This window comes from Myotis nattereri (genome assembly GCF_964212035.1).
Source record: "Myotis nattereri genome assembly, chromosome: 5".
NCBI lineage: Eukaryota > Metazoa > Chordata > Mammalia > Chiroptera > Vespertilionidae > Myotis > Myotis nattereri.
In genome coordinates, this window is record NC_138080.1 from 15,488,391 (window position 1) to 15,509,371 (window position 20,981).

At 39.1% G+C, this 20,981-nt stretch overlaps 1 protein-coding gene across 4 annotated transcripts in view; it reads right to left on the reverse strand.

Annotated features, from left to right (window-relative positions):
- Positions 1-20,981, reverse strand: part of PPP3CC (protein phosphatase 3 catalytic subunit gamma) — a 96,982-nt gene that overhangs the window by 35,561 nt on the left and 40,440 nt on the right. For all 4 annotated transcript variants that reach the window (XM_081091137.1, XM_081091135.1, XM_081091136.1 and 1 more), the window contains exons 4-5: positions 13,422-13,533; positions 1,874-2,019 (exon numbers count right to left, since the gene is read on the reverse strand). In XM_081091137.1, coding sequence (XP_080947263.1) covers positions 1,874-2,019; positions 13,422-13,533 — 258 coding nt within the window. The remainder of the gene's footprint in view (positions 1-1,873; positions 2,020-13,421; positions 13,534-20,981) is intronic.

Here is a 20,981-nt window from a genome sequence, read left to right on the forward strand (position 1 = left end):
AGTAAGGAGCTTACCTATCCCCTATAAACCTACTTTTGTCCACACTGTATTTTTTTTTTAGATAGATTTTTATTGATTTCAGAGAGGAAGGGAGAGGGAGAGAGAGATAGAAACATCAACGATGAGAATCATTGATTGGCTGCCTCCTGCATGCCTCCTATTGGGGACCGAGCCCGCAACCCAGGCATGTGCCCTTGACTGGAATCGAACCCAGGAACCTTCAGTCCGCAGGCCGATGCTCTATCCACTAAGCCAAACCGACTAGGGCCCACCCTATATTTCCTAAATAAATATATCTGTTATCTATCCATTCTGTAGAAAAGAACCATTTACATGCGAATGTAATCTTACAAGTAGTATGCACTTACTTAATTGGAAAGGAAAACCAAACCACAATAGAGATATACTATTATTTAGAAAGACTGTGAGAAGTTCATTTCAACTGCCTAGATGAGCCAATGTTACCATGAAAGCAGGAAGGGTTTTACAATGATTCTATTCATTGTTTATCTCATTCCAATAGAGATTTCTTTATTTTAAAGCATGCTAGTTTTATTTTGTGAAGGGTTTTCATCCTATGCAATGGAGGCATTTCAATATAAGTTACTTAACTTATGTCTTTAGTCATTGCTGCTGTTGTTAAAAGCATAAAAACAAAAACAAACAAAAAACCCCGAAAGAAATAACTAGAATAGCTGAGTGCCAAGAACAGAATTTCTACTAAGTGAAATTGATTAATACAATCAATTCAGAACTATTAAATGCTGGTTATTTAAAAAACAATGAAGTAGCAAAAAAGGCAGTGCATTAGACACGTCTCTTACCCTGAGGGAAGGTAACCAGTTTTATAAACAGAAACATCTTTAATTGTAGTACTTACATGAGAGAGGTGAAAAATAAAAAGGTAGAGGAGAGGTGATGGTAATATAGAACAATATAAGCGAAAAAAGACTGGTCATCTTTTTTCAACTATGAAGATACAGAATCCTGGAAATAATCACACGTCAGGAAGTGCAACACTTAAACTCTTCATCTAAAAATGTCAGTCAATGAATTCAGAGCTGGAAGTCTTCAGACCTTCCATTCTGACTTCCTCATTTCAGAGAAGAAACTGTGACTTTGAGGTTACGTGATTTGGTCAAGCTTACATGATAAATGGCAGGCTAGGGATTAGAACCCTGGTTCTCTTCCTTATGCACTGCTACGAAATTTAAAGTTTCAGGAATATACTAAGAAATGTTATGTTTTTAGTTGGTAAAAGCACAGATTTAATTTAAAATTACAGAAAATTTCTGGAAGATATATAGCAAAATGTCAACCAGAGTTCTCTCTCAATAATTAAATCACAGGTGATTTCCATTTGGTTACTTCTGATGATTTGTATTTTAAAATATTCAGAAATAAACATATTAGTTGACTGCAATAAAAATCAAGATTTAAAAAAATATCTATACTAATAAAAGGGTAATATGCTAATTAGACTAGACATCTTCCAGACAAAGCCAAGGTGGCAGGGGCCAAGGCAGACGCAGTTAGGGGCAATCAGGCCAGCAGGGGGGAGCAGTTAGGGGGCAATCAGGCCCGCAGGGGAGGGCAGTTAGGGGGCGATCAGGTCGGCAGGCAGAGATGGTTAGGGGCGATCAGGCAGGCAGGCAGGCGAGTGGTTAGGAGCCAGCGGTCCTGGATTGCGAGAGGGATGTCTGACAGTTGGTTTAGGAACGGCAGTCAGACATCCCCTGAGGGGTCCCAGATTGGAGAGGGTGCAGACCCGGTTGAAGGACCACCATCCTATGCACAAATTTCGTGCACTGGGCCTCTAGTATATGTATGTGTATATATATAAAACCCATGAGAATAATGAAAGATTACTTACTTTACTAATGTCATCTAAACAAGTAATTTCAGGTGACATCCCTCCATGTACACACAGAAACTGCTGATTTAAGAGGGCCGCGAGAGGGAGACAGTCAAATGTATCCATACACGCATCATACACCTGTTCAGAATATTTGATTTGACCTATCAAAAAAGGAAAAACAGTCAGAGGAAGAAAAGCTAAAATTTATCATATATCAAAAAGGATATAGGTCAGGAGAAGATTTATGAAGTTACTTCAAAGCCATTTATCTCAGGCATATTTGAAGACACAATCATCTTTGTAAAGATGTTTGAAACGTTGTGGATAAAGCGTAAACAAACTCTCTCTACTTCTTTAAAGACAAGGGTGACCTTGGATTCACTTTCTAGCTCTGTTGCTCTGCAAAGCTCAGGTGAATGTCAGCTGTGTTATTAGGCAACGTTGCTTATGGGAAAGGTTGCACAATTACTTGGCAGGAAGCTATAGCTTCGGGCTTCTCTGAGTGCAGTGACTCATAAGGGGTGTCTGGAAGCTATGTCAAGAAAGTTGTACAAGAGATATTGTTGCTTGTGATACATGGGAATTCTAAGCCAGGGTGGCTCCCTAATGTGCCCTGTGGATTCTGTTTCCTTGTCCCTAATCTGTGACTTGGAGGGGATGAATGAAGGAAGGTGAGGCAGCAAACCTCTGGTGTGTGCACTCCTGTGAGGACAATGCCAGTGAAAAGGGTTGCCTGGTGCTGCCCTTCCTGGACAGTCTCCTTCTAAGTAGACGGAGGGCAAGTAAGGTCTGTGGTAGTTTTATGAACCTGAATATTTTGCTGGATCTAAAAAGATCCCCTGGGAGTGTTAAACATATATAAATGGAAACTGGGGTTTTCAAAGTCATCACTAAAATGTCAATCATCTTTTTGTTCATGACTTTTAAGGCCTTTAAGCAAATCATGCCCTGATTCTATTTTAGGTAAAAATGTTCATCTTAATGAATTATATTTTGATGTGGTTGTCATGTTAAGGAAGTTCTCCAGTAAGGTCTCCACAGTCATAGAGAAAGAATAGTTCATGAAGTGATAGCTGGAAAATGCCTTTAGTTTAAAGAGAAAGAGAATGTTTTCTTCTTTCTTGGCCTTGGATTTCAAAAAGTCAAGCTGTGATTGGAGATGCGCACTGGTAGAGAAGGCCAGAGGTTGTAAACAGCAGCCCTCGAGAACTGTGAGCTCCTTATTTTCTTCCATGATTTTGTGAAAATGAGACAGAGTCTACAGGGCCAAGAGAATAAAGCTATAGCAAGTGACTCAGATTACCTAGTTGGTAATTATTTCTGTTTATTTTCTTCTTGGAATCTCCAAGCTTTTAGAAAAGACATATTTAAGTAATCAGAGCCTAGTTTTGGCAAGGCTTTGGGGAAAAAAGTGGAGGGTAATGGGTCCAGATTTGGGCCAGTGCTGTACATGGGTGGAGGAATACTGGAGAGAGATCCCTAAAGAAATGTGTAAATCAGGGGGCCACATTTGGGGTTAAAATGCTTTCTATCCCTGAATATGAAAATTTTTTTTATTGCTGATATAGGGTGATCAGGATTTGAGGACTAAAAGTTTAGAAACTTTCATAGCATTCTGTATTACCATGACAACAGTTAAGATCATTTCACAACATATGCTGATTCTATGGCACCCAAGTTAACAAGAGCCATGCCTTATGCATCTTTGTAGCTCCTTACAATTACATCCTTATATTGTGTTTTATATTTGTAAACTATAAATTTTGGTATTTCAAAAGTATACCCAGAATTGGCTATAAAGTCTGTTGGGGAAAAAAAAAATCAAACAAGAAACACACACACCCCATTTATCTGTGGCCAGTGATTGACTTTTTCTCCTGAAAATCCCTGTAGCCAAAGTTTTCTGTTGCCAACATCAATAAGGAATTCCTTTGTAAGAGTCCTAAGGTTGCATATAGGCAGGGATTTAAATTACGTATTAATTCATGCTCCACAACACCACTTTTACATCAATAAAATGACTTTGAACCCTAAGTTTCAAAAGAATTCCTTAGCCCACTTCCAAAAGAATGCCAAATCTAGAGAGTGAAGGCAAGAAATACAGTGTCTTAACCCATTTTATAAAATACAGGAGGTAACAAATCAAATTAAGCAACAAGAAATTCATGTTATATTGACACATGAACAAAACAGGTTATAAAATATAACCATTTTTACTTTCTTGAAGAATATATATATATAATAAAAGAGAAAGATGGTAATTAGCGTACGACCGCTACCCTTCCCATTGGCTAATCAGGGTGATATGCAAATTAACTGCCAGCCAAGATGGTGGCCGGCAGCCAGGCAGCTTAAACTGAACATGAGGCTTGCTTGCTTCAGTGACGGAGGACTGCAACATTCCCTGCCTGCCTTGCCGGCCTCTGAGCTTGAAGTTTAAGAAACATTGTAACAAATATAGAAGCTAAACAAAACCCCAGAAACCAGCTTTCAGTCGGCTGGGATCTCAGAGCTGGAGTTGATAGAGTTTCGATTATAGAACCTAAACAAACCAGATACCTGCTTTCAGCAGCCTCAGAGCTAAAGCTGGCCCAGAATAAAAAAAAGAAAAAAAGAAAAAAAGGAGCAGTTGGGAGCTTCAGTCCCAGCCTGAAAACAGCCCTTAGCCCCTCACCCAGACTGGCCAGGCACCCCAGTGGGGGCCCCCACCCTGAAGGGTGTGTGACAAGCTACAAACAGCCATCATCCCCTCATCCAGGCTGGGACCCCCACCCTGATCCAGGACACCCTTCAGGGAAAACCAGCCAGCCCCACCCATGCACCAGGCCTCTATCCTATATAGTAAAAGGGTAATATGCTTCCCAGCACCGGGATCAGCGGAGCTGAGAGGCCTCCTGGCATCGGGATCAGCGTGACAGCGGGCAGCGCCTAAACCCCCTGATTGCCCTGCGGCTCTGTGTGTGACAGGGGGCAGGGTCACAACCTCCCTATCCACCCTGCTCTGTTCGTGACAGGGGAAGGCGCCCCAACCCCCTGATCGGCCCTGCTCTGTGGGTGATAGAGGGCGGTGCCCCAACCCCCTGATCCGCCCTACTCTGTGAGTGACAGGGGGGAGCTCCTCAACCCCCTGATGGGCCCTGCTCTATGCGTGACAGGGTACGGAGCCCCAACCCCTCTGATGGGCCCTGCTCTGTGAGTGACAGGAGGCAGCGCCCCAACCCCCTGATTGACCCTGCTCTGTGCGTGACAGGGGGTGGTGCCATAACCTCCCCATCTACCCTGCCTTGAGTGTGACAGGGGGCGGTGCCCCAACCCCCCAATTGGCCCTACCCTGAGCGTGACTGAGGGTGGCTTCGCAACCTCTCAATCCACCCTGCTCTGTGCATGACAGGGGTGGCGCCCCAACTCCCCAATTGGCCCTGCTCTGAGCCCAACCAGGGGCTGCACCTAGGGATTGGGCCTGCCCTCTGCCACCCGGGAGCAGGCCTAAGCCAGCAGGGTGTTATCTCCCGAGGGGTCCCAGGCTGCGAGAGGGCACAGGCCGGGCTGAGGGACGCCCCCTTCCCCCCCGAGTGCACAAATTTTTGTGCACCGGGCCTCTAGTATATAAATAAAAGGCTAGTATGCAAAGTGTCCCCATGGGAGTTCAACCAAGAGACTGATCGCTACGACATGCAATGACCACCAGGGGTTGGCGCAGAGCGAAGGAAGGCCCTGGCTGGCAGCTGGAACCAAGAGACTGATCGCCGGCCAGGCCTAGGGAACCGACCCATGCATGAATTTCATGCACCGGACCTCTAATATGTATATAAATACAACATTTTTATTTTCTGACAGGTTAAGTTGAAGATATCTATATTTTTCTTTGACTTAGTTTAGGTGTATTTTCTAGATGAATATGTAATCTCTGTATAGTAACACTGATTATTAGATTACATTTATTATTGAAATTTGTTGAAGTTTCACAATGTGAATATGCCATCAGAGAGCTAAGTGTTCAACACAGCATCATGGTCAAAGAATAGAGTCTGGAACCTGAGTGCCTGGATTTGAACCTTGGCTCTGCACACTTACTAGCCTTGATTTCCTCAAGCATAAAATGGGCATAATTATAATACCTACCTACATTATAAGGTTGCTATGAGGATTAAAATAATTCATATATGTAAAATGCTTTGAATAATGTTTGGCACACAGTAGGTACTACAGAAGTTAACCAATAAAATTACCTTATTTAATCCTCACAGAAAGCCTATGAAGTAGGTACAATTACTATCTTCATTAAAAAGCTGAAGAAGTTGGCTTATTTGCCCAAAGTTGCAAGCTACTAAGTGGCAGAACTGAAACACAAACCTGTTCATGCTCTTAACATTATTTTTAAATTAAGTATTTAATGGGAAACTCTAAGTGGTCAAATATATAATTCCCAAAGGTTAAATTAGCTTACACAAGGACTTCATTTTCATGACAAATGTTAAGAACCATCCCATAAACTATATATATATAAAAGCCTAAGTGACCGGCTGACCAGCTGATAACTATGGGAGCAGAAACTACAGGCATGGAAACATGGAACAGACTGATGAATCTCAGAGGGAAGGGGGGAAAGGGGAAGGCAGGAAGAGATTAACCAAATATCTTATATGCATACTAGAAGCCCAGTGTATGGATTCGTGCACCAGTGGATCCCTCGGCCTATCCTGTGCCCTCTCACAATCCCGGACCCCTTGGGGGATGCCGGACTGCCGGTTTCGTCCCGATCCTCGCAGGCCAGGACAAGGGACCCAACCAGAGCATGAATCCGTGCACCAGGCCTCTAGTTATTTCTATAATGAAGGGAAAAAGCACATCACTCATAAGATCACACTGATACAAGTTCTAACTCAGGGGTTCTCAACCTGTGGGACACAACCCCTTTGGGGGTCAAATGACCCTTTCACAGGGGTTGCCTAAGACCATCGGAAAACACATATATAATTACATATTGTTTTTGTGATTAATCACTATGCTTTAATTATGTTCAATTTGTAACCATGAAAATACATCCTGCATATCAGATATTTACATTACAATTCATAACAGTAGCAAAATTACAGTGATGAAGTAGCAACGAAAATAATTTTATGGTCGGGGGTCACCACAACATGAGAAACTGTATTAAAGGGTCGCGGCGTTAGGAAAGTTGAGAACCACTGTTCTAACTAGTATCAGTAATACAACATTAACAAAACAAAATTTTCAACAACATTCTTTAAAAATAATTTTGAAGGTTATCACTATTTGCAAAAAATCACAACCTGGTCTAGCCATTGGTTACATATTTGTTTTAATTTTATTTGTTTTTGCTATTTTTAAAAAGGGAATACATTTACATGGCTTAACATTGAAAAGCTACAAAAGGACGCACAGGGCCGCTTACCCCTTTTCTTCAGGCGGCCAGTGTAACTAGTTTCCTGGTGTCGTTACAAAGCGAATCTATGTGTACATATGCAGATATGTACATCTGTTCTTGTCTTACATTACCCTTTTGTTTTTTTACATAAATGGCAGCATATACACACTGTTTTGCATTGCTTTTCGTACTTGACATATTTTGGAGATCACATCACATCTACGCAGGAAGAGCTTTGTAATTATTTTTTTTAATGTGTACATAGTATTTCACTTTATGAATATACCACAAACTAACAACACCAATCTCTTGCTACTATAAGTAATGCTATTATAAACAATGATAAATAATATTTATTTTTAAAAATATTTTATTGATTTCAGAGAGGAAGGGAGAGGGAGAGATAGAGAAACATCAATGATGAGAAAGAATCACTGATTGGCTGCCTCCTGCACACCACCATTTGAGTTCGAGCTCACAACCCGGGCATGTGCCTTGACCAGGAAGTGCACCCTTACCTTGGTTCATAGGTCTATGCTCAACCACTGAGCAACACTGGCTGGGCAATATATTTTCTTTTTAAATCAACCTAACACAACAATACTATTTCATTAGCAAAATTATAGGAATTTCTGAAACCTATTAGTAAGCTGGTCAACTACATGTCAAACAATGGTTCATAAAAAAAAAGAAATTAATTTACATTAGAAATTTGAACACAGGACTAAGAGATGGAATCATAAAAGCACTGGGTTTCTTACTTTCCAAAAATATAAAATAATGTTTTTGTAAAGATAAGTACAGGGTGGGGAAAAAGTAGGTTTACAGTTGTTTGTATGGAAAATAATCCAATAATTAACAATACAAGAATACACTGTTTCGCCCTGATCGGTTTGGCTCAGTGGATAGAATGTCAGCCGGCGGACTGAAGGGTCCCGGGTTCAATTCTAGTCAAGGGCATGTACCTTGGTTGCAGGCATATCCCCTTGTGCAGGAGGCAGCTGATCGATGTTTCTCTCTCATCGATGTTTCTAATCTCTGTCCCTCTCCCTTCCTCTCTGTAAAAAATCAATAAAATATATATTTTTAAAAAGAATAAACTGTTTCGTGCACAAACAACTGTAAACCTACTTTTGCCATACCCTGCATGTCAAAAATTAACTTATACATTTCTTTGCTACTCAATTTATCTCTAGATTTTAAAGCAATACCAAAAAAAACCCTCTTCAATATAAAGCAATATAAGAATTGATATTAAAAAAAGAAAAGCCGCCCTAGCTGGTTTGGCTCAGTGGATAGAACGTCAGCCTGTGGACTAAAGGGTCCCAGGTTCGATTCTGGTCAAGGGCATTTAAAAAAAAAGTCTCCACCTGCCCCCTTTAGAAATATTAACAAGACTGCAGCTGTACAATCTGGAACTAAGCATCACTTACTAGTAATTATAAGGTGGTGTTTCTAAAAGTCACGATGGCTCTTTAAGAGAGATCAACTTATCAGTAAAAACACCCATGCAAAGCACTACACATGCTCTTTCTTTACATAGAAATAAAATTTAAAATTGTACTTGAATTTGTGTGCTTGTTCCAAGATTTATTTACATTTCAGATGAAGTATTAGAATGAAACAGATGGAGCATCCTGGTAGATAAAAGAAAAAGAAAGAAACCTGGTTTAACTAAATTAAAGTATGTAAGAAGAAAATAAAAACTAAGAAATTCTGTGCAAAATGAGATGCTTATAATGTTTCCTGAACATCTTGTTCCACCTTCTAAAAATAGTTTGAATCAATTATACTAGTCAAAAAAAGAAAAAAAAGAAAAAAGAACTCTTAGAAAATAGAGGAAGAATTGATAAAATGTTACTAAAAAAAACTGAGCCTCAATTCAGAACCGAGACATCCAGAGACAGCTTTCTTCATTACTTCTCTAATGTTAAATACTGAGCATTACAGGGCCTTTGTTAACTGCTTGATACGCGTTATTTAATTTTCCTAGGTAAAGCAAATTGGCTTTGAAAAACAATGCAAAATATTTCCAATTTTTAAACTATCTGGTGAAGTGGTTCTCAAATGACAAGCAGTGGTAACCTTCCAAGTCTCGGAGTGGGCCTTCTGAACCAGCAGCATGAAACAGAATTACCTATGCGCTTTACAAAGCCTTTTACATGCTTGGGCCCCCAATTGGGTAATTTTAAAGTGACCAGTTAAAAACATATATTATAATAGTAGTGCATGGTCGTGATGAAAGGTAATTGAAGCAGTGCAAGTCCTCCTGACCTAACTCCCATAGGTAATCACTATTACCAATTTCTTCTGCACATTATACATTTAATTGAGAAAGGAGATCACATTATACATGTTCTGCAAATGGTTTCTGTCACTTAACAATATACCTGAACATCTCTCCATATCTAGAGCCACCTTGATCTTTCAACGGCTGCCTCATATTTCATTTTTTAGATGTATTATCACTTACTTAAGCAGGCCCTTATTGACACTATCTCTTTCTTGTTATTACAATGAACATCCATATAAATCCGTATCTTATGGTCTTTTTGAGCAGACAGTGTGGTAGATATCATTCTAAAATGGCCTGCAATGGCCTACACCGTTGTATAATCTGTGCGCCAGTGAGTGGGTGGACCCTGTGAGTATGTTGAAACTCCCATGATGACATTTCCTTACACAGGCCTGGCCTAATCAGGCTGGCCTTTGGAAAGCAGAGGGTTTCCTTCAGCGGGCTAATCACAGAAGAGGAAGGCAGAGAGACGCGGCGGCAGCCTGGAAGAAAGCACTTAGCGTTGTGGAGCCACATGCCAGGAACTGCAGTCTCTGGAAGCTGAGGGCAGTCCCTGGCCCAAAAGCTCGCAGGAAAATGGGAACCTTCATCCTACAATTGTGACTAGTGAGCTTGGAAAAAGACCCCAAGCTCCAGATGAAAACTGCAGCCCTGGCAACACCTTGATTTTGGTTCATTGAGACCCTGAGCAGAGAATTCAGCCATACTGTGCCTGGACTCCTCACCTACAGTAACGCTGAGGTAATAAGGGTGCTGTCTTAAACAGCTACATTTGGGGCAATTTGTTATGCAGCATTAAGAAAACAAGATAATCTGCATGATAAATTCATAGAAGTCAAACTGCTGGGTCAAAATCTTTATAGATATTCCAAAACTGCTCTTCAAATACATCAATTTAAACAAAACTCACCACAGATCCAATGTTTGTTTGTTTGTTTTTAAATATATTTTATTGATATTTTACAGAGAGGAAGGGAGAGGGATAGAGAGTTATGATCAGCTGCCTCCTGCACACCTCCTACTGGGCATGTGCCCGCAACCAAGGTACATGCCCTTGACCGGAATCAAACCTGGGACCCTTTAGTCCAAAGGCCTACACTCTATCCCCTGAGCCAAACCAGTTAGGCAGATCCAATGTTTTTAACTCCCTGATTATCTACTGATTTATAGTGCTTATTCCAATAAGTCCCATGGGATGGAGTGATCTGTACTGTATCTCACCCATCTGTAGCTGACTTTTCTGTCAGAGGGATTTTTATTAAGTGTTCATACTCTAACGTTTCTTATAAGAAGAACTATCTTTCCTCTTCGGTTCTACTAGAACTGCCATTACAACTAGCAGCAACTCCATTATAGGAAGTTGTCAGCAACCAAAGTTAAGATGAGGATATGGGACACTACCAAATTGTAATTCATCTATAAGTAAAGATATTTTTATGGGGGGTGGAAAGGTGAATAAACTCTTGAGTCTCAGAAAATAAATTTAAAAGTGTTTTCAGTGTTGAATATTCTTTTGGGAATAAAACTTTAAATATTTCATAACATGTTCCCCCAAAATAGTAATTTGCAGAAAAATATGAATAGGACACAAAGTGAAATCCATAATCAAATTATCAATTATATGAACACCAAAGTAATAGTATATGTTCAGGAATACTTAGGGAGAGGTAGATTTTAGAGCTAGACAGGACCCAAGAGATTTAATTTACCTTCATTGTTTTTATAGAAAACATGCTAATATTTTAGAAATAAAAAAAGTATAATATTGTTTTGTTTTTTAAAATTTTAATATTTTTTGCCGAAACCGGTTTGGCTCAGTGGATAGAGCGTCGGCTTGCGGACTGAAGGGTCCCAGGTTCGATTCCGGTCAAGGGCATGTACCTGGGTTGCGGGCATATCCCCAGTGGGAGATGTGCAGGAGGCAGCTGATTGATGTTTCTCTCTCATCGATGTTTCTAACTCTATCTCTCTCCCTTCCTCTCTGTAAAAACTCAATAAAATATATTTTAAAAAAAAATTTTAATATTTTTGTTTCACTGTATAAACTGATATATAACTTCTTTGGAGGGCTATTTAAAGTATTTATCAAAAGTCTTTAAAATGCTCATGCCCTCTGCCCTGGCTGGGTGGCTCTCAGTTAGTTAGAATGTCATACCGTGCACCAAAAAAGTTGTGAGTTCAATCCCCAGTTGATGCAGGAAGCAACCATTGATGTTTCTCTCTCACACTGATGTTTCTCTCTCTCTCTCTCTCTCTCTCTCTCTCTCTCTCTCTCTCTCTTCCCTTCCTCTCTCTCTAAAATAAATAGAAACAAACATATTATTGGGTGAGGATTTAAAAAATAAAAATAAAGCCCTAGCTGGTTTTGCTCAGTGAATAGAGCATCAGCCTGCAGAACAAAGGGTCCTGGGTTCGATTCTGGTCAAAGGCACGTACCTTGATGCAGGCTCCTCCCGGGCCCTGGTCAGGGCTCGTGCAGGAGGCAACCAATCAATGTGTTTCTCTCACATCAATATTCCTCTTTCCCTCTCTCTCCCACTCTCCCTAAAAATCAATAGAAAAATATCCCTGGGTGAGGATTAACAATCAATAAAATAACATAACAAAACATAACAAAATAAAATAACAAAATAAATAAAATAAAATGTTCATGCCCCTGACTTAGTAATTATCTTCTGCGAGTTTGTCCTAAAGGTACAAATTATAAATGATCATTCTATTCAACAAATTAATTCAACCAACATTTAGTAAGCATCTCCTATGAGTTATTAGATATTGTTTCTCAGAAAACAACAGTGAACACAGCATGTCACTGCCATCATGAAGCTTAAATTCTGGTGAGAGATAAAGACAATAAACAAGTAAATATGCTAAAAAAAACATATAAAATTTATATATAAAATACATAAAAATTTCAGCTGTTGGTAGATGAAAAAAAAAAAAAGCAGTGTGTGAGAGTAAAATGATGAGAGTTAAACTTAGGAAAACCAACCAGGGAAGAAAATCTCTGAAGAGAAGTCATGAATGAAGTAAGGGTGTAGGTCTGAAAAGCAGATAGGTATCTGGGGGGAAATAAGAAACAATAAGTGCAAATGCCCTGGGGCAAGTTTTCTCAAACATTCCCCGATAGAGTCACCATCACAATGAGTGTTTGTTAAGAGCCAATTGTGAGTAAGTAGATTCTGGTAAAAAAAATTGGTGAGGGTTTTGTTTGTAATCAGCTAGTAATGTTTATTGACTTTCAAAAAAATTCTATCTTTAATAAGAAACTTTTTTTATACTAGTAGTATTATTATAATATTATTTATAGTTGGAAACAACCTACATGTTCTATAGTTGTTACTAAATTGGCTAAATACATGATAATACATTCATAAAATGAAATACTTTAAAAATAGTAAAATAACATTTTAAAGTCACATTAAAATATTTAATGATATGGAAAAATGCTATTACATAAAGTGAAAAGAGAAATTTATTAAACAGTCTATGAGCAAAATTTATTTTTAAAATATTTTCAACTATTTCTTGATAGGTCTTTATATATACAGAAAAGAATAGAAGACTACATCCCAAATATTGAGAGAGTAGTGATTATCTTTCATTGGTATGACTATGGACAATTTTTATCTTTTTTGGACTTTTCTATGTTTTCCAAATATATCAAATGTAATACTTTATAAAAATAGGGGGATAAACCCAAAAGTTATTTTCAAAATAAATGTGTTAAAAGGTGGAATTTTGGTTTTTACCAGAAAACAAAACAAAACAGGGAACACTTGAGCTCCATTAGTTTCTTTTTTCATTACAGCTGATTCATCTTAGGACTAGCTAAAGGGTAACTACAAAAGTTCTGGAGAAGCGATTATACTTACATTCCTGTTTGAAGGTGAAATATTCGGTAAGATGCCTGCATTCATGATTTCCCCGAAGCAGAAACAGTGTTTTGGGATGATTAATCTTTAAACTCCATAAAAACAGTACACACTACAAGACAAATACAAGCATAAAATTTTTATTTGTGACCATGACAATGCACAAAGATAACTTACATAAATTCAAATGACTTGTAATGGCATATCTTATTACTATTCCCAAGTTGAAACATGAAACCTTCAGCTTTTGAATGTAATATGCCATTGCCCTAGAATTTGACAGAGCATAGAGAATAGCCTTCATAGAAATCTCTCAATTTCTGTTTCCATGTTTTTTACAAGTATCTAGAACTCTGTGACAAAGCAACCCACACATATATCATATATAACTTACTCCTAAAACCTGTATTTTATTTAATGGAGAAATACTAGAGACATTTCCACTAAAATGAGGAACAAGGTGACCTAGCTGGTTTGTCTCAGTGGATAGAGCTTCGTCCTGAGAACTGAAGGATTCGATTCCCATCAAGAGCATGTACTTTGGTTGCAGACTCAATCCCCCACCCTGGTTCTGGGCATGTGCTGGAAGCAACCAATCAATGTGTTTCTCTCACATCAATGTTTCTCTCTGTGTGTCTCTCCCCTTCTCTTCCACTTTCTCTAAAAATCAATGGAAAAATATCCTTGGGTAAGGATTAACAACAACAAAAACACACACAATAATAATAAATAAAATAAACAACCACTGGTACAATAAAATAAATAAATAAAATCAGGAACAAGGCAAAGATAACCACTATCTCCGCTATTATTCAACACTATACTTAGAGGTATTAGCCAATGGAATTAGATAAAAGCAATCAATTAGGGGCTTAAAAATGGGTAAAGAAAAAAAAACTACCTGTATTTGCAGATAACATAATATGATAGTATACTTGAAAAACTCCAGAAAAATCAATGATAAAACTCACATAATAAAAATCAGTAACAGGGAAGAATATAAAATTAACATAAAAATCAATAACCTTCATATACACAAAATAAGTAGAACACAATGGTAGAGAAAACCCCATTTACAATAGCAGTAAGGAAGATTAAACACATAGGAATAAATTTATGTACAAATTTCATACCAAGAAAACTTTGCAAATCTCATACCAGGAAAAATTTAAAACCTTCCCAAGAGACACAAAGTAGATATAAACAAAGAGACATTCCCTATTCTTGGATAGGATGATTCAACATTAAAAGATTGCAGTTCTTCCTCATTTGACTTATAATATCATTGCAATTCCAATAAAAATATCAACAAGCTATTCTATGAAGTTTTAATTTTAGCTGATACTAAAATTTACATGAAGAAAAAAACATACAACCGTCAGGAAACACCTAGAAAAAAAAAACACTGAAAGAGAAATTATGAGGGGGACTAGCCTTACTGAATATTAAAACAGACTATAATGTTTCTATAATTAAAGCAATGGTACTAGCATATACACAAATATACCAGTGGAATAAAATAGTCCAGAAATTAATCTGAGTACATATAAATTTGGTGTATAGTAAGGGTGGCATCCTAAATTACTAAAATAATGATGTACTTAATGTCTCTGGGACAACTGGTCACATTTCAAAAAAAGCATTAGATCCCTATCTATAATAATAAAAGGGTAATATGCTAATTAGACCAGATGTTTTCCAGACATCATTCCTGATGAAGCTGAGGTGGGGGGGGGGGGAGGGGGGGGAGGGGGGTGGCACGGGCAGCCTGGGTTCCGGGTGCCTGCGGGTGGCCAGAGGGAAGCTAGCCCGGGTCCCAGGTGCCTGCTGATGTTTGGAGGAGGGAAGCCTGCATCCCGGGTGCCGGAGGGAAGCCAGTGCCAGCAGCCGGGGGAAGGAAGGCCTACTCTTGCACGAATTTTTGTGCATTGGGCTTCTAGTCTTATATAATAAATAACTAATGGAAATGGGATTTAATTGTATCAAAATGAAACCATACAAATTCTAGAAGAAATTTGTGGGTGAGTTCTTCTTTAGCTTTAGTGTGGGGGAAAATTTTGTAACTAACTAGTAAAAATCTGAAGGGGTGGGGGAAAGATGGGTAAATTTGACAACTTTTTAAAAATTGCATGGTAAAAAACAATTTGGCAAAAACTGACAAAACTTAACTTTTGATAACTTCTAGGAGCCTACTCTGAAAATATGCCTCCAACAATAAGAAAATACATATTCACAAGGTTGCAGCATGGTTTGTAATAGCAAAATACTGGAAGCAATGTAAATAATCATACATAGGAGAAAAGTTGAGCAGATTATGATACATTCACACAATGAAGTACTATGAAGCTATTAAAAAAAAAAAAAGAGTGAGAAAGATCTCTTTAAACTGATTTGGAGTGATTTCCAAGATATAATGTTGAGTGAAAAAAGCATAAAAGCTACTGTTAATATAATAAAGAAGGGGATATAAGAAGTACACATGTGCATAAGAAATACAGGAAGCATAAATCAAAAACTAAAGAGATCAGCTCTAGCTGGTTTGGCTCAGTGGATAGAGTGTCGAACTGCGGATTGAAGAGTCCCGGGTTCAACTCTGGTCAAGGGCACATGTCCGGTTGCAGGCTTGATCCACAGTAAGAGCGTACAGGAGGCAGCCAATCAATGATTCTCTTTCATCATTGATGTTTCTATCTCTTTCTCCTTCTCCCTTCCTCTCTGAAATAAATTAACAACAACAACTAACGAGATCGGTTACTTACAGGGAGCATAGAGGAAAAGGGTGGGAAGGAGGGGAAACTGGGAATAGGTTAGGAAGGATCAGGAGGAAGTGACACTTCTCAAAGCATACCTTTCTGGACAGCTTTAAACTCCAGAACCTCAGTCCTGTAATGATTTACATATGCCTCCCAAAATAAGTAACTGAATCAACCAAAATGAAATATAAATAGTAACAAATGAACTTAACTGTATTAGAAATGAATAACAAAGCAACAAAGAAGAGGAGGAGGAGGAGGGAACTAATTAAAGTAACTTTGGCCCTAACCGGTTTGGCTCAGTGGATAGAGCGTCGGCTTGCGGCTTGCGGACTGAAAGGTCCCGGGTTCGATTCTGGTCAAGGGCATGTACCTGGGTTGCGGTCATATCCCCAGTGGGGGATGTGCAGGAGGCAGCTGATCGATGTTTCTCTCTCAGCGATGTTTCTAACTCTCTATCTCTCTCCCTTCCTCTCTGTAAAAAAATCAATAAAATATATTTAAAAAAATAAATAAATAAAGTAACTTTGGAAAACAGCATGTTGATTGCATACTACAAGGCTAAAGACACAAAGAAATATACACAAATACTGTAACTTTAGTTAGTTTTTCACAGTATGAGTTGGCTGCCATGTACCTATTTTATGGGTACACTGGAATCGAGTAGATAAATGACTATATTGAGAGCCAGGAAAGAGGGAAGACTAAAATGAACCTTGTGATGGATTGGAATCAGAGGTATCATATGGACTCACGCTTTTTAAGATAACGCAAATAGGTAATGAAATAAATAAAAATATGAATGTATGTGTATATATTTCCTAGCTCCTTCTGCTGAGAGGACCTAGAACCTCAAAAAGTATTATGTGTATTGATTTTGGGATTACAAGTAAATTTTAGCAAGGAGGTATATACACAAATACAGAATTCATGAATAATGAAGATTTATAGTATATGCTAACCATGAAACATACATATTTCACATATAGCCTCATAACACAAGCAACAATTGATAGGACTATGGTGAGAAACAGATAAATCAATAACTGTAGTTGGAGATTTTAACAGAAACCCAAAAGTAACTCATATTCCAAGCAGGCAAAAAGAATCAAAGTTATACAGAACGGTTCAACAAGTAGAGAATGCATTCTTTTCAAGAACATATGGGATAGCCATAAAACTCTACCATGTTCTCCATCACAAAGGGAGTCTCAATAAATTCCAAAGAATGCATATTATTCATATCATGTTCTCTAATCAAATTACATTAGAATCATAAGATACCAACTTCAAAAAATCCTGCATGACTGGAAACAAAAATACATACTACACCTTCATTGTCTTAGAGCTACAAAGAATTCTTAAAATGTAAAACACTGAATGATAATAAAAACAATACATGTCAAAATCAATGGGACTCAGATAAAACAGCACTTAATGGGAAGTGTACAGTGATAAGCACTTATTTCTTAAAAATCAATTATGTAAATATGCTTAGATATGCTTACCCTACCTCTGAAAGGTCTTAAAAGAAACTCTTAATAGTGATTTTAAGAGTGGGATGGTTAAAATATGAGATGTTCAATTTCACCAGGAATTAGAAAAATATTATTTGAAATAATGATAAGATCCTCCTTTATACCCATCATTTTGGTTAATGTTAGAAAATGAGATAAAACCAAATTCTGGAAAAAGGGATGTGAGGAAATATGAACTCTTACATGCTATCGGCAGGAGTATAGGCTGGTATAGCTATTCTGATGAGTGCTCTGGCAATAGTCAGTTCAAGTATAAAGCTATATACCCTTTCCCCTAGCTATCCCACTCTTGTTCATAAACCATAGAAAAACTAAAACATGAGACCATAGGGGGATTATTTCATAAGCAGTGTTCATTATAGAAAGAAACTGGAAGCAACGTAGGTGTCCACCATTAAGAATTGAGAACAAAAATGTCACAGCTATGTATAATGGAATACTATACAGCAGGCAGAAAGCAATGAAGTTGAGATATACAGCAACCTGGATAGATCTTTAAAACATAGTAAGTGAAAAACAAAACAGAAATAGAGCTCCCGTTATGGTTCTCAGTGTGGTCACGTTCATCTCAAAGTGTGGTACATCATCACAATGTGGGGACTTGTAAGAGATTCTTAGGCTCTACCCCAGATCTAATGAACGAGAAATTCTGGAATGGGTTCCAGCAAACTGCTTTTGAACAAGTCTTCCAGATATTTATGACACAGGTTAAATTTTGAGAGCCACATTTATGTAAAATTAAAACATTTCATCCATAAAAGACTTGTATGTTAAAAAAATTAATGTAATGTATTATATGTATTCTGAGGCATATACCAAACACAACAGAAACATGTGTGCGAGGGAGAGAGAGTAAGGAAAATACAAGTCACTGAGAAGAAAAAAGACAAAAACCAGGGAGAGACTTTGCAAAGATGAGTAATAAATGTGCCATGACCATAGGAGCTTGATTAATTCAACAGAAAATTTCCCACCTCCCAAGAAGAAAAGATTTCAAAATTCTTAATCCAAATGCTTCTCAAATGCCTAATTTAAGTCACCAATATCTTTTGCCCATTCTTAATGGTCTTTCTACACCCACTTATGGGCTCCTATAGTCAATTCATATGACAAAGCAGACAGAGAAATTGTTTTAAAACATAAATATCACTCCCCCGATCAAAAGAAAAATTTCTCTAATGGCATCCTATCACATTCAGAATAAAACCCAAACTCCATGCTATGGCTGGCAAGGCCTGACATGACCTAAGTCCTGCCGCTCGCTCATACATGGCCTATATCTTCCCCTTGGTCATTATTCTGTCCAGCCACAGCACCCTTAAGATCAGCAGAGCCGCAAAGCCTGACAGCTGGGGGGTGGGGGGTGGGGGGGGGGGGCCTCTGGCCGGAGCCCAGCCAGAGCAAAGGCCTGGGTCCCGGTGCCAGAGGAAAACTGGTGCCGGCAGCCAAGGGAAGGGAAGGCCTATTGCACAGATCTCTCCGTGCAACAGGCCTCTCGTCCTATATAATAAAAGCCCAGTGACCATAACGGCGTAGCGACTATAACGACCGCTCGACCAGTTGCTATAAGGTGCATACTTGTGAACTGTTACTACTTGTTACTACTTGTTACTACCTGTGAACTGGCTTAAGCTTGCTCCTGCCTCTGAACATTTACACGTCTGTCTTCTGCCTAGAGCAGTGATGGCGAATCTATGACATGCGTGTCAGAGGTGACACGTGAACTCATTTTTTTGGTTGATTTTTCTTTGTTAAATGGCATTTAAATATATAAAATAAATATCAAAAATATAAGTCTTTGTTTTACTATTGTTACAAATATCAAAAAATTTCTATATGTGACGCGGCACCAGGGTTAAGTTAGGGTTTTTCAAAATGCTGACACACCGAGCTCAAAAGGTTTGCCATCACTGGCCTAGAATGTACTTCCTACCCCACCTTCTTTGCATGGCTTATTCCCTCAAGCCAGACAAGTTTCTGTTCAAACACTACCTTCTCAGATAGGCTTTGCCTGATCTCTATCTAAATGAGCTACTCCTGTCCCCCTGATATGATTTTGATAGACACTACACAAAGCTATGATGTCATTCTCCTTATAAAAACACAGTAAAAGACTTTGCTTTGCTTGCTCTTCACCATATTCTCAGAATTTAAGGCTGTTATTCTACATGGATACTACTTTTTTGGAAAGCATACTTTTCCCAAATAGTGCAGGATGTTTTATATACCTGGACACTGCTTATTAAATGCCAATGGAACCTCTCAGTTGTTGTGATAAAATATTAATTCATATGTCATTGTACATGATTATGAGTGCACCTGAAGTATGATTTCTCAAAAATGGAATTTTGGAATCAAAATATATATACATTTTATCTGAGACAGACATTGCAAAATAAACCTTATAAAACTTAAATAGACACATCTATCCTATATAATAAAAGAGAAACATGCAAATTAACCATTCCTCTGCTACACTCAAGCCATGCCCAAAAGCCACACCCACAAGCCAATCAGGAGCGAGTATGCAAACTAACCCAACTAAGATGGCGGCAGCCACAGAGCTGGAACGAGCAGGAGGTTTGGGTTGCCCCCGGTGATGGAGGAAGCCAAGCTTCCCGCCTGCCCTGGCCAGCCCTGGTCTCTGCTCAAGGCTACAGAGTTTCAATTATAGAAGATAAATAAATCCCAGGAAAAAAAAAAAAAAAGAAGGAGAGGCTGGGAGCTTGGGTCACCGGGGAGCATGGCCAGCCTGAAAACGGCCATCAGCCCCTCCCCCAGGCTGGCCATACCCCCATGGGGTGAGGGTCCCCGCTGGGGGCTTGGCCAGCCTGAAAATGGCCCTCAACCCCTCACTCAGGCTGGCCAGGCACCCCAGTGGGACCCCCAACCTGATCCAGGACACCCTTCAGGGAAAACCAGCCAGCCCCCACCCATGCACCAGGCCTCTATCCTATATAATAAAAGGGTAATATGCAAATTGATCCTAATAGCAGAATGACTGGGAATGACTGGTCACTATGACACACACTGACCACCAGGGGGCAGACGCTCAATGCAGGAGCTGGCCCCTGGTGGTCAGTGCGCTCGCACAGGGGGAGCTCTGCTCAGCCACAAGCCAGGCTGACAGCTGCCAGTACAGCGGTGTTGGCAGGAGCCTTTCCCACCTCTTCAGCAGTGCTAAGGATGTCCAACCGCAGCTTAGGCCTGCTCCCCGCTGGCAAGTGGACATCCCCTGAGGGCTCCCGGGCTGCCAGAGGGATGTCTGA